The 12,689-nt window shown below is 42.4% G+C and overlaps 1 protein-coding gene across 2 annotated transcripts; it reads right to left on the bottom strand.

Annotated features, from left to right (window-relative positions):
• Positions 1–7,678: 7,678 nt before the first annotated feature.
• Positions 7,679–12,143, bottom strand: LOC124670744 (ruBisCO large subunit-binding protein subunit beta, chloroplastic-like). Of its 2 annotated transcripts, XM_047207223.1 has the most exons (14): positions 11,891–12,138; positions 11,664–11,789; positions 11,391–11,528; positions 11,168–11,263; positions 10,839–11,081; positions 10,450–10,684; positions 10,212–10,381; positions 9,956–10,033; positions 9,778–9,849; positions 9,587–9,691; positions 8,764–8,856; positions 8,550–8,642; positions 8,278–8,428; positions 7,679–8,193 (listed from the first exon to the last, which is right to left on the bottom strand). In XM_047207223.1, exons 1-14 carry the CDS (start codon positions 12,038–12,040, stop codon positions 8,174–8,176), a joined length of 1,770 nt encoding a protein of 589 aa, XP_047063179.1. In that variant the 5' UTR covers positions 12,041–12,138; the 3' UTR covers positions 7,679–8,173. The 2 variants fall into 2 exon arrangements, with proteins under 2 accessions (XP_047063179.1, XP_047063180.1); XM_047207224.1 differs by lacking the exons at positions 7,679–8,193; positions 8,278–8,428; positions 8,550–8,642 and having other exon boundaries at positions 8,770–9,497; positions 9,528–9,691; positions 11,891–12,143.
• Positions 12,144–12,689: the final 546 nt, after the last annotated feature.

Here is a 12,689-nt window from a genome sequence, read left to right on the forward strand (position 1 = left end):
TTGTAATACGATGAACAATTTCACTCATAATTTTATCCATTAATTCATGACAACTTTCTGAGACCATGTTTGTACATGCTAGGCTCATAAAGTTTAACCTTAGTATTCGCATGTGCAAATCTGGCTTGTACCGTTGTAAGCACACGTAGAATCTATAACACCCGATCATCACGTGATGCTTCGAAACGACGAGTCTTAGCAACGGTGCATACTAAGGACAATCACTTCATGGATATGCGAATATCGTTAGTGCCCCAATAGTTGGAGGATTGGGACGCCTTGCGTCTTCAACCTTCGTACATTCCCATAAAACTTATGAGTTTATGTAGTCTCACCAAAATATATTCTATCATCTTGCAATAAGGTCTTAGATATCACATATATCTCATACCTTGATTATTTCTGAAAACTAAATTTTCAGCTCCTTATTTTTCAAACAGATTTGAACTTCAAGTTTTACGGAGACAAGATAACTTTAGGTACTAATTGAAACCACAACTCTTTGAATCAACAATGTGAGGTTTACTAAAAGTTTGCAATAGGACTTAATCATTTCTTGATTCTTTAACAATACGGTACCAGTCCGTAAAGTTTCTTATCGGACTTAACGAGTATTTCTATCTCAATTATAAGACTAGCGCATGGTAGAAAACGGATGCCAATACTACAAAATTAATTCAAAATACTACTCGGACTATGTTTATGATAATTAGTTCATGTTTTAATCTAATTACTAATGAACTCCCACTTAATACAACATCCCTCATAGTTGTTATGTGGTACACGATCCAAATCCATCGCACCAAAACCGATCATCACGTGAGATGATGTAGCTTCAATGGTGAACATCAACATGTTGATCATATCATCCATATGACTCGTGTTCAACCTTTCGGTTTCCGTTGTCCCGAGGCCATGTCTGTACATGCTAGGCTCGTCAAGCAAACCCAAGTATTCCGCGTGTGCAACATGGCTTACACCCGTTGTATATGAACGTTGAATCTATCACATCCGATCATCACGAGATGCTTCGAAACCACGAACTGTACAACGGTGCATACTAGGGGAGAACACTTTATTATCTTGATATTAATGTGAGGGATCATCTTATAATGCTACCGTAGCGATCTAAGCAAAATAAGATGCATAAAAGGATTAACATCACATGCAGTTCATATGTGATATGATATGGCCCTTTTGTCTTTGCGCCTTCGATCTTCATCTCTAAAGCACGGACATGATCTCCATCATCAATGGGCATGATCTCCATCATCGTCGGCGTAGCGTCAAGGTTCATGGCGCCGTCTTCATGGTTGTTCACCTCATGTAGCAACTATTACAACTACTTTGAAATACTACTCAACATGAAATTAAAGACAACCATAAGGCTCCTGCCCGGTTGCCACAATACAATAATGATCATCTCATACATATTCATCATCACATTATGGCCATATCACATCACCAAACCCTGCAAAAACAAGTTAGACGTCTCTAATTTGGTTTGCATATTTTACGTGGTTTAGGGTTTTCGAGTAAGATCTAATCTACCTACGAACATGAACCACAACGGTGATACTAGTGTTGTCAATAGAAGAGTAAATTGAATCTTCACTATAGTAGGAGAGACGAGACACCCGCAAAGCCTCTTATGCAATACAAGTTGCATGTCGAACGAGGAGCAAGTCTCATGAACGCGGTCATGTAAAGTTAGCCCGAGCCGCTTCATCCCACTATGCCACAAAGATGCAAAGTACTCAAACTAAAGATAACAAGAGCATCAACGCCCACAAAAACATTGTGTTCTACTCGTGCAACCATCTATGCATAGACACGGCTCTGATACCACTGTAGGATAACGTTGCATAGAAAACAAAAATTTTCCTACCGCGAACACGCAATCCAAGCCAAGATGCAATCTAGAAGATGGTAGCAACGAGGGGGTATCGAGTCTCACCCTTGAAGAGATTCCAAAGCCTACAAGATGAGGCTCTTGTTTCTGCGGTAGACGTTCACTTGCCGCTTGCAAAAGCGCGTAGAAGATCTTGATCACGATCGCTTCCGGCGCCACGAACGGGCAGCACCTCCGTACTCGGTCACACGTTCGGTTGTTGATGAAGACGACGTCCACCTCCCCGTTCCAGCGGGCAGCGGAAGTAGTAGCTCCTCTTGAATCCGACAGCACGACGGCGTGGTGTCGGTGGTGGTGGAGAAATCCGGCGGAGCTTCGCTTAAGCGTGCGGGATGTGGTGGAGGAGAGATACCGCTAGGGTTTGGGGAGAGAGGGGAGGCTAGGGCGCCGGCCAAGGGCAGCCCTAGGTGGTGCGGCCAAGAGTGGGCAGCCCCTCCCTCTCCTCCTCATTATATAGGTGGAAATCCCCAAGTGTTGGTATCCAAATCTTCGAATAAGACCCCAACAATGAAACCTCCCATATGTAGGGAAACCTACCCAAGGTGGGAATCCCACTTGGGGTGGGATTCCCCCTTCCATGAGGGGGTTGGCCGGCCACCCTAGGGGAGTCCACCTTGGACTCCTCCCCTTTAGGGTTGGCTGGCCATGCAAGGTGGAGTCCCTCCGGGACTCTACTTTCCATGGTGATTTCTTCCGGACTTTTCTAGAACCTTCTAGAACCTGCCATAAATGCACTCAGGATCATTTCCAAACTTGGAGTATGACTTCCTATATATGAATCTTATTCTCCGGACCATTCCGGAACTCCTCGTGATGTCCGGGATCTCATCCGGGACTCCGAACAAATATTCGAACTCCATTCCATATTCAAGTTCTACCATTTCAACATCCAACTTTAAGTGTGTCACCCTACGGTTCGTGAACTATGCGGACATGGTTGAGTACTCACTCCGACCAATAACCAATAGCGGGATCTGGAGATCCATAATGGCTCCCACATATTCAACGATGACTTCGGTGATCGAATGAACCATTCACATACGATACCAATTCCCTTTGTCACGCGATATTTTTACTTGTCCGAGGTTTGATCATCGGTATCACTCTATACCTCGTTCAACCTCGTCTCTGACAAGTACTCTTTACTCGTACCGTGGTATGTGGTCTCTTATGAACTTATTCATATGCTTGCAAGACATTAGACGACATTCCACCGAGAGGGCCCAGAGTATATCTATCCGTCATCGGGATGGACAAATCCCATTGTTGATCCATATGCCTCAACTCATACTTTCCGGATACTTAATCCCACCTTTATAACCACCCATTTACGCGGTGGCGTTTGATGTAATCAAAGTACCTTTCCGGTATAAGTGATTTACATGATCTCATGGTCATAAGGACTAGGTAACTATGTATCGAAAGCTTATAGCAAATAACTTAATGACGAGATCTTATGCTACGCTTAATTGGGTGTGTCCATTACATCATTCATATAATGATATAACCTTGTTATTAATAACATCCAATGTTCATGATTATGAAACTAATCATCCATTAATCAACAAGCTAGTTTAAGAGGCATACTAGGGACTTCTTGTTGTCTACATATCACACATGTACTAATGTTTCGGTTAATACAATTATAGCATGATATATAAACATTTATCATAAACATAAAGATATAAATAATAACCACTTTATTATTGCCTCTAGGGCATATCTCCTTCAAGGGGATCATTGGTAAATCCCTATAAATCAATGTAAAACATGGAATTATTATCATATATGTTCCAAATATGTGGGAATTCATGTTAATAAATGACAAAGTTCATGTATGCATTTTACCTGCATCAGCAGCCCAAGGGGGCTGGCCGGCCAAGAGAGGTGCCCCCACTTCTTCCATCATTATGTGGTGGACACTCCATTCACACGCACTCAAAAGTCACATAATTTATTTAGAACTCCACTAAAAATGAAAGTGGTTTTCTCTCATAAATGAATAAAACATTTTTAATTCTTTTACTTTGTATTTGTTGATTCTTTTAATAAACAAACATTAACAGTCAACCCTTTTAACTATTCCGATATCCCGAAACATTTCCGGTGATACACGAAACAATCCTTAGGCTGCCCAAACTTTCTCCGGTGTTCCATTCCACTTAAAAACATCGACGAGCCTTAAGTGTGTCACCTTACGGTTCGTGAATAATGTGGACATGATCGAGACACCTCTCCGATCATAATCATCAGCGAGATCTAGAGAGCCGTAATGACTCCCACTAGTTCAACGATGAAACATGTGATCGCATGAATCATAAACGTTGTAATCAATTCCTTTTATCTCACGTTACTTTACTTGTATGGGATTCGATCATCGGTATCAACTATACCTAGTTCAATTCCGTTACCGACAAGTACTCTTTACTCGTTCTGTGATATGTCATTCATGTGACCTAGTCACATGCTTGCAAGCGGTGTCAATGTAATACCACCGAGAGGGCCTAGAGTATATCTCTCCGTCATCAGGATGGATAAATACTACTCTTGATCCATGGCCATCAACTAAAACTTCATAGTACCCAAATCAACCTTAATTTATAGCCGCCCTATTACGGTGATATCATCAAATTACTCTTCCGGTGTTAGTGATTGAAATGATCTCATGGTCTAAGGAATAAAGCTAATTTGTATGTGTTTGATATAGCAATGTAAACTTAATCACTTGATTGTATTGCTATCAAGGTTTAAAATAGCGTGCTAAATGAAATAGCGCCAGCCTCCTTTAAACATTGTGGACGCTATATCGTGCTAATAGCGTGGTATATTTCAAATAGCGTTTTCAAAATAATACTAATTATAGCCTAAAATAAATAATTTTACTAGAACGAATGGATATATAGTCCAAAACTGACAGAATCATACATACATAACCACACATAAAAATAGATCACAAATATTTTAGAAGGATAACATCAGCATGTCACAGGGCAACAACATAGTATAAATAATTTATTAAAAATTATTAGCATTAGCGATATTATCTTCTGATTTAGAAGTGGAACCAACAGATTGCACTTCATCACCATAAAAAAGTGAAAGAAACTTGCCCGAAAAAATAGCGCTAACGCTATGAAGTTTTAGCGCGATATAACATGCTACTCGCAAATAGCGCCACAGTGAGCAAAATTACTAAAATTTAGCGTGGACCCTCTAGATATGCTATAGTGCGCTATTAGCGGAGAAATAGTGTGCTATTTTAAACCTTGATTGCCATACCTACTTGGTTGTGTTCACATCATTATTCTAATGACATGACCCCGTTATTAAGAACATACAATGTTCATGACCAGGAAACCTTTGATCATCGGTTACTCAACGACCTAGTTAAAAGAGAGGCTTTACTAAAAACTCTTGCTTGTTTATTAAACATACAAGCATTAACATTTCAGCTAATACAATTCTAGCATGAGAAATAAACATCTATTATAAACATGGAATAAGATAGTAACCATTTTATTATTGCCTCTCGGGCATATTCCCTTAATTTTGATGCGTGCTATGTTCTCTTATTACTGTTTTGCCTACAAGGTGTTTGATGCGTGCTATGTTCTAAGTGCTGGTTGGTTTGCTAGCTTGCAAAGTGTTTGATGTGTGCTATGTTGTAAGAGCTTGTTAGTTTGCTTCCTTATCATTATTCTTGTACCGCGGTACTTCATTTGTGTTGTAGTATAAGGAAAACTCGCCAGATCTCGCTGCAAACTCAGTGCCGCAGGCGGAGGCGGCAGTGTCGCTTCGGTACAAGCCAGTGCCTGATAAGTATTGCCTGGTGATGAAAAATAACATCATGACATAACCACATGCTATGTCCAAGTTCGTTCTAAACAAGGTGTGTGACCTCATCAAGAAAGAGGTTAGAGTGGACCTTGGATTCAGGGTGAAGTACTTCAAGGATGTTGCAGAGTCCGTTCTTAAGTATTGTGGCCGGCCCTAGAGAAGATCTACACCCATCTTAGGTACTCAAGAGCACGGTGGATTCATGTGAGCATGGTCAAAAGGCTTGAGGATGTGGCTGGGTGGAAGAGACAACATCGATCATGATGGACGATGATACCTACTTTGCACACATCATGGTTCGATCAATGCACCTATTTTTTCTTGTGTGCACTAAATCACAAGCTATGACAAGACGATGAACTAACTATCTTCTTGTTTGCAGACTCACCCGAGGGACGGTGATCTCCTCAACAAGCCCATAGCAAACTATGCTCAGATGCCCATAGAAAACTATGTTCAGATGAAAATGATCTACATCGGTTGTGTTCCATAAGCACCCGTCTCTCCCATTGCGATCCACTGTGCTCTTATCCACCTCATGGAGCACAAGACACAACACCAGGTACCTTGCGATGAGCCCTGAGTGTAAGATGTCCTGGTTTACTGCCTTCCTGAAGAAGTATTACCTTTGAGGAGCCCGAGTATTGGATTCTTGTTGTGGTGCTCATTCTGGTGTTGATGACGGTGATGAACGTCATGAAGATGATGTATATTTTGGAAGTAATAGCTAGGTTTAATGAACACTGATGCAAAGTATATATGTATATTTTTGGTGGTAGCTAAGTATGATGAGGAGGTGTGTACCAACCCCTCGGTTGATGAACTTGTGTTGCATCATGAGCAGTCGTTCGTGGACTCGTGTTGCAACAATCTAATCCATTGCTACAACTATGTTTAAGTTGTTGTCTATGTGCGACATATTAGCCCTGCTTGAAATGCTATTCTGTAGTGTTGATTGCTTTGGAAGGTCATCACGGAGCGGAAGTGGTAACCGTATGCGGGAAACGGCTTGTAACCAAACACAACCTGAAAACGTGAAACGAAAAAAGGGCCAAACCAAACGACGGGCCTGGGCTTTTGCTACTATACTCAAAACGACTTGTTGGCAACCAATCTAGTTGCACAACATGACTTTTAGGTCGCATGATCTCCTACATTTTCTACGGAGACAAATTCTCCAGATGCAACGAAAATCTACAAGCAACCAAACTCGCCCTAAAATAATAGCAGTGGCAGCATGTGTATTTTGCTTATAATTCAGTTCCTTCAGAAATCATAATTGAGTGCTTGAAATCAATTATACATATCCATGGTTGGAAGGATGATGGTCTTCATGGCCCAAACGCACAACTCCGTGTCGCCGGCCAGAATGGTCAATCAACGAAGTACCGGAGATGCAAAATCCGATCGATTTCATCGACAAATTTTACCAGGCCGCGGCCAGAGTTCAGTGGCTTGGAGCATATCCTTTACGGTCCGAACCTAAACTCACCAAATTTTAATCAGTTGGGTTTAAATGAGATCATTGTGGTGGGTTGTTGGTATACTTGGTGGCAGCGGCGTGAGCTTTTGAAAGGAGGACGTGTCAGCTCGCCAGGAAGCACAACTTTTGCTATAAACGCACTTGCAGCAAACTATGAGGTGGCCCGACTGAAATCTCAGCTAAATGAGGTTATGTGGTCTATTCCCAAACTAAATATTGATGCAGCTTTCCATAGTGATGGATCAGGCGCAGCTTGTGTTGTTCTTCGTGGTGGAAAGGGAGAGGCGGTTGCTAGGATGACATGTCCTCTTCAAAATATCATAAGCACAACTTCAACGGAATAGCAACTACCCCATTGAAAGGATTTTGGAGTTTCTGAAGCAGATTGGGTGCTCGGCGGCCGTGATTGAATCTGTCACTAGAGTTGATACAAGCATGCTCGAGAATAGACGAAATCTGGAGCCCTTATACTGCAATACTAGCTGATTGCTTTCAGAGAGCAAGTACTATGGGTCAGGTTTATTTTCAACATTGCTTAAGGTATGAAAATATGGTCACTCATCATTTAGCTAGTCAGGCTTATAGATCGAAAGAGGTGTTGAGTTAGGATGCGGATCCCGCTAGGATCATTTGCCATTTGTAATCCGTGATGTGGCCCCTACTATCTATTCAATAAATAGCCACCAGGCAACCCTTCAAAAAAAAGTGTGACTGTATGATTTTTCTCGAGGGAGTCCCCGTATGGCTCTGATCAGCACCTTCTTCAGCTCTGTGTACTCGCCTCACAGACCATCACTTCCTCTCCTTAGTGGAATGTTTAATTGAAAGTAAATATTTCCTCTAGTGCTCTTTGAGATTTGCCCACAAAATGATTCATCCTAGACATTTTGCTTTCCTGAGGACAATATTTGTGTTGGCTCCCAAGGACAAGTGTGTGCATGCTACACTCGAATACCTGAAACTGGAAACATGGCACCAAACTAGGTATGATATTCAAAACAAGGCGGGTCTTTTCCTATATAATGGTACGCAGTTAAGGAGTTACCTGATGCAGGAATTGGGGGAATCAGGTTCCTAGGGGGCATTGGGGGCCTTACACGAACCGGTTTGCTCTCTTGTGCCTCAACGATCACCACATCTGAGGTCAGAAAAGACTTGGCAACAACAGCAGCATGCTCTATGCAACACCTCACAACCTAGTACATGTGTGCAAGGTAAACAAATTTCTGACTTAGTATATGCCATTCAACATTGTTTAACAGTTTAGTCAAAGTACCAGTACATTAATTTAATTGATCTGCAAAGTTTTCACTATACCTTTGTTGGGTCTAATATTCCAGCAGCCATCAAGTCCTCGTAGGAGCCATTGGCAGCATTGTAGCCATAACTTATATTGTCATTCGAAAGTACCTTTGAAGAGAAGCAGGCAAATGCAAGTTAGCCAGAATTCATCCTCAGCTAGAGAGGAATTAAAAGAAAAGGGATGCAACTTGTAACTGAACCGAAATAGCTACTGATCGCGATCGATAACCTTTTCGACAACGAACTTCCCACTCATACCAGCATTGTTTGCTATTAGTGTGGTAGGGTAGCTCAGGGCATTTTTGAAGATGTCAGCACCAATCTAAACAGGGAAGAAACGAAGTTATATCACAAGACAGAAAATTCAGCGCCTTGTCAATTGCAAAAGCAGAGTTACACAAAATACATCAGGATTGTGGTTAAGTAGCGTTGAGCCTGTGGGTTGCTGCATAAATATTTTCGTATTTGAATATGTGATCAATTGTACCTTCAAGAACCCACACTACGAGAAAACAAAATAATGAATATTTTATGTGAATCATGCACTTTCTGGTTGACAAATGAAATCCATATGCATAGCACGGTCTGGACTTCCCTATTGCGGGTGATCGCCACTTTCTAGTTTTCTTGTGCACTTTCGTTCTTGTATATATATGCATTTGTATTCATTGGATGGAAACTGTATAGTGAAATGGGGATGATGTGGCCCTCTCATATGTCATTTATGTGTACTCAGGTTTAATATAGATTAAAATATTTTGATATCCACAAATTAGTAAGATGAACGTTCTAAGATCCTAACGTGTAGTTACTATAGATCCTCCTAACAGACAATATTTTGTATTGGTACTAATCAGGCCTCCTACCGTGTAGTTACTATAGATCCTAACAGACAATTATAAAGCATCCCCGAAAAAAACAATTATACAGCAATAGGTAGGACCACATGTTCATCATTTCTAGAGCTCAAAGCCTAAAGGGGTAAGTCGCTAGCTACATTTTTGCATTACAAATGAAACGATATTAAGTTTATCTGATATAACCAATGCTACCTTCTGCTCCGCATTATCCAATGATTCCTTGATTATGTCAATCTTCTTGGATAATCTCAATAGGCTACATCCACCACCAACTACAACACCTTCCTCAATAGCTGCCTGAAAGATCCAAAACGTGGTTAGGAAATAGTAAATTGTAGTTTACAGAATCTTGCATAATATGATTGTAGATTGGGTAGTGATACCATGGTTGCATTAAGGGCATCTTCAATTCTCAGCTTCTTATCTTTGAGCTCAATGACTGTTTGAGCACCGACCTGCAATTCCCACCAGGTTTTCAAAATCATGCGGTACAATGATACAAAATATTAATTGCACGAAGTATTTCTTAGTTAACAAAAAATACTTGTGACACCTGATGACCTGAATGATTGCAATCGCACCACATAGCCTTGCAATCCTCTCACCCAGTATCTTTTTCTGGTACCTCTCCTTTGAGTTCTGGAAATTAGAAATGAAAAATATTATTTTGTAAATATTACAGCATAGATAACCATATTCATTGGTGTGTGTTAGCTTTAGGAAGCTTTATCAGCAGTTTCTCCTGGACATCCAAATAGAAGTTCACAAGGAGAATTTCCTGACTTTGCATCAAACTATTGGAGCTTGCTAAATATACCTCAATTTGGCCTTTCATCTGAGCAACCCTTTTCTCAACTGCATGGAGGTTGCTTCCATCAGTAACAATCAGTGTTGAATCATTTTTGATTACCACTTTAGAAGCAGAACCTAAAACCTCTTTCCCTGCTTCTTCTAGTGTGTATCCCATGTCTTCTCTTACTACTGTACCTGAAAACCAACAAGAGCATGTCAATGGATGGAGTTCCATCAGTTGAGTTGGTGATCCAGTCATGTACCTCCTGTTATGATTGCAATGTCCTCCAAACATTGGGTTTTCTGTTCTCCAAAAGAAGGGGCCTTAGTTGCAGCCACCTTGATCATACCCGATAGCTTGTTTCTGGTCAAAGTAGCCAATGCTTCTTCTTCGATGTCCTCAGCAATTATTAACAATGGAAAATCTTCCTTTACAGCACTAAAGCATACTCTTAAGAGCTCCCTTGGATCAGAAATTATCTTGTCAGCCAACAGGATCTACAAAAGACAAGATATAACTCTGATAATTATCCCATAGAGTGACATATTATCGGGAAAATATCGGCACTACCTTAAACTCAGTCAACTCCATGGACAGGTTAATCACAAAGAAAAGCAGAGTGATATTTTATCATGTAGATGCCCACACTACCTTACAGTCAGTGAACTCCGTGGACATACTCGCATGATTAGTCACGAAATAAGGTGAGAGGTAACCACGTTCAAATTGCATTCCTTCGACGATATCTAAACTGTTTTCAATGCCTCTTCCATTTTCAATTCTAACCATGCCTTCCCTGCCCACTCTTTTGAAAGCATCCGAAATCATGTTTCCAACCGAGTAATCATTTCCAGCGCTAACTGCAGCCACGTGCACTATCTCATGGTCTTCGATCTAGAAGAAGAAAAATTAAAGATATATGATTAGTAGGAAAATAGAGAAATATCCAGTCAAGAATTAACTGATACTAGTAATCATACCTCCCGCGACATCAACTTAAGTTCAGAAACTAAAGCATCAGAAGTCTTCCCAATGCCACGGGCGATCTGGACCGGATTCATGCCAGCAGCAAGAACCTACTTTTTTGAGAATAATCATAAGATGTAGGTTGAGGTTTCAGAGTTTTTGTGTGTCAAAATTCATTACACAAACAACAATTTCCTGAGGAAACTATAAACCTGTATAAACGTATTTATCACACACCTTCATTCCTTCAGCAATCAGGCCTTGAGCAAGGATTATAGAAGTGGTACAGCCATCGCCAGCAATATCGTTCGTCCTGGCTCCGGCCTGTCTGACTAATTTAACTCCTAGATTTTCCAACGGATCCTCCAATTCGATCTTGTGTAAACCAATTAGACAGTAAATCAGTGGACTTGAATTTTCTGATCACTCAAAATGAGTGTAAAATAACCAGCATTGCAAGAACATGTACTGAATTTCAAGAGCGGACCAGGATGATATGAATGGCAGTACCTCCTTGAGGACCGTCTCCCCATCGTTGACGATCTTGGGAGGGCCATACTTGTTGCCGAGCACCACATTCCTCCCCTTGGGCCCCAGGGTCACCCCGACCAGCCGCGCTACCAGGTCCACGCCTACCTGCAGCCAGTGCAGAACCATTGCCGTCGCACGAAACTAAAGTGAGTACTCCCGTCCAAACACACTGCAATTAAATCGGCGAGGGCAAGCTGCTGCGTTACCTGCAACTTCTTGGTGGCAGAGAGGTCGCGGTTGAAGTGGAGGTCCTTGTACACGGGCATCGGCGGGGACTTCTTGGGGGAGAAGGGCAGGGTGGGGCCCTTGCTGGAGAGGGATGGAGGAGAAGGAGGAGGAAGCGGCATCCTTGACATGCTGCTTCTCTGACTCTGAGCAGAGGTGAGAGGTTGGGGTGAAGACGATGATAAGGCTGCCGCTGCTGCTGTTGGAAGGAACGAAGGAAGGAGGACGAAGGCCGCGGATGCGCAGTTGCATCGCGCCAAAAAAACATCCTTGAAAAATATCTTTCGAGCCTCCCGTCCCGGCGTCCCCCAGTCTCCGGATGTGGCGAGGACGCCGAGACAACTGTTGCGGCGGACGGAGCCGCGGGCTAGACAGGCTCTGAGCCCGATCTGAGTAGTAAAGGCTATCTTCAACCCGGCGATCCATCCCGCGCCTGCTCGTCTGGATGGATTGAACTGGACAAAAACCCAGCCCAGCGCGCGGACTTATCCCTAAAATGGATAGCCGCGGCGTCAGGGATGATCCAAAGCTGGCCTAAATTTGGGCCGCGTTTGCGTGGTCACGGACACGGAGGGCTGCCCTCTCCCGTCCTCCCCTTGTCCTCCCCTGACCCGCCTGTCTGCCTTCTCAAACACCCACTCCACTCCACTCCCAAAATCTAGAGATGGCCGACGAAGCTTTTGCCGCCGCCACCGCCACCATCGGAGACGTGGTCCAGCTCGCGGCCGTTGTAACTCATGTCGTGGAGGCGGCTCCTGTCCTAGACGCTCCGGTGGTCCC

The sequence above is a fragment of the Lolium rigidum genome, chromosome 7 (assembly GCF_022539505.1).
Source record: "Lolium rigidum isolate FL_2022 chromosome 7, APGP_CSIRO_Lrig_0.1, whole genome shotgun sequence".
NCBI lineage: Eukaryota > Viridiplantae > Streptophyta > Magnoliopsida > Poales > Poaceae > Lolium > Lolium rigidum.

Coding starts and splice junctions, on each gene's coding strand:
- LOC124670744 (XM_047207223.1), bottom strand. CDS start 12,040: ATGTCAAGGATGCCGCTTCCTCCTCCTTCTCCTCCATCCCTCTCCAGC. Junction 10,685..10,838: donor CGGAGTTCACTGACTGTAAG/GTAGTGTGGGCA, acceptor TGTCTTTTGTAG/ATCCTGTTGGCTGACAAGAT. Junction 10,382..10,449: donor CATTGCAATCATAACAGGAG/GTACATGACTGG, acceptor GTTGGTTTTCAG/GTACAGTAGTAAGAGAAGAC.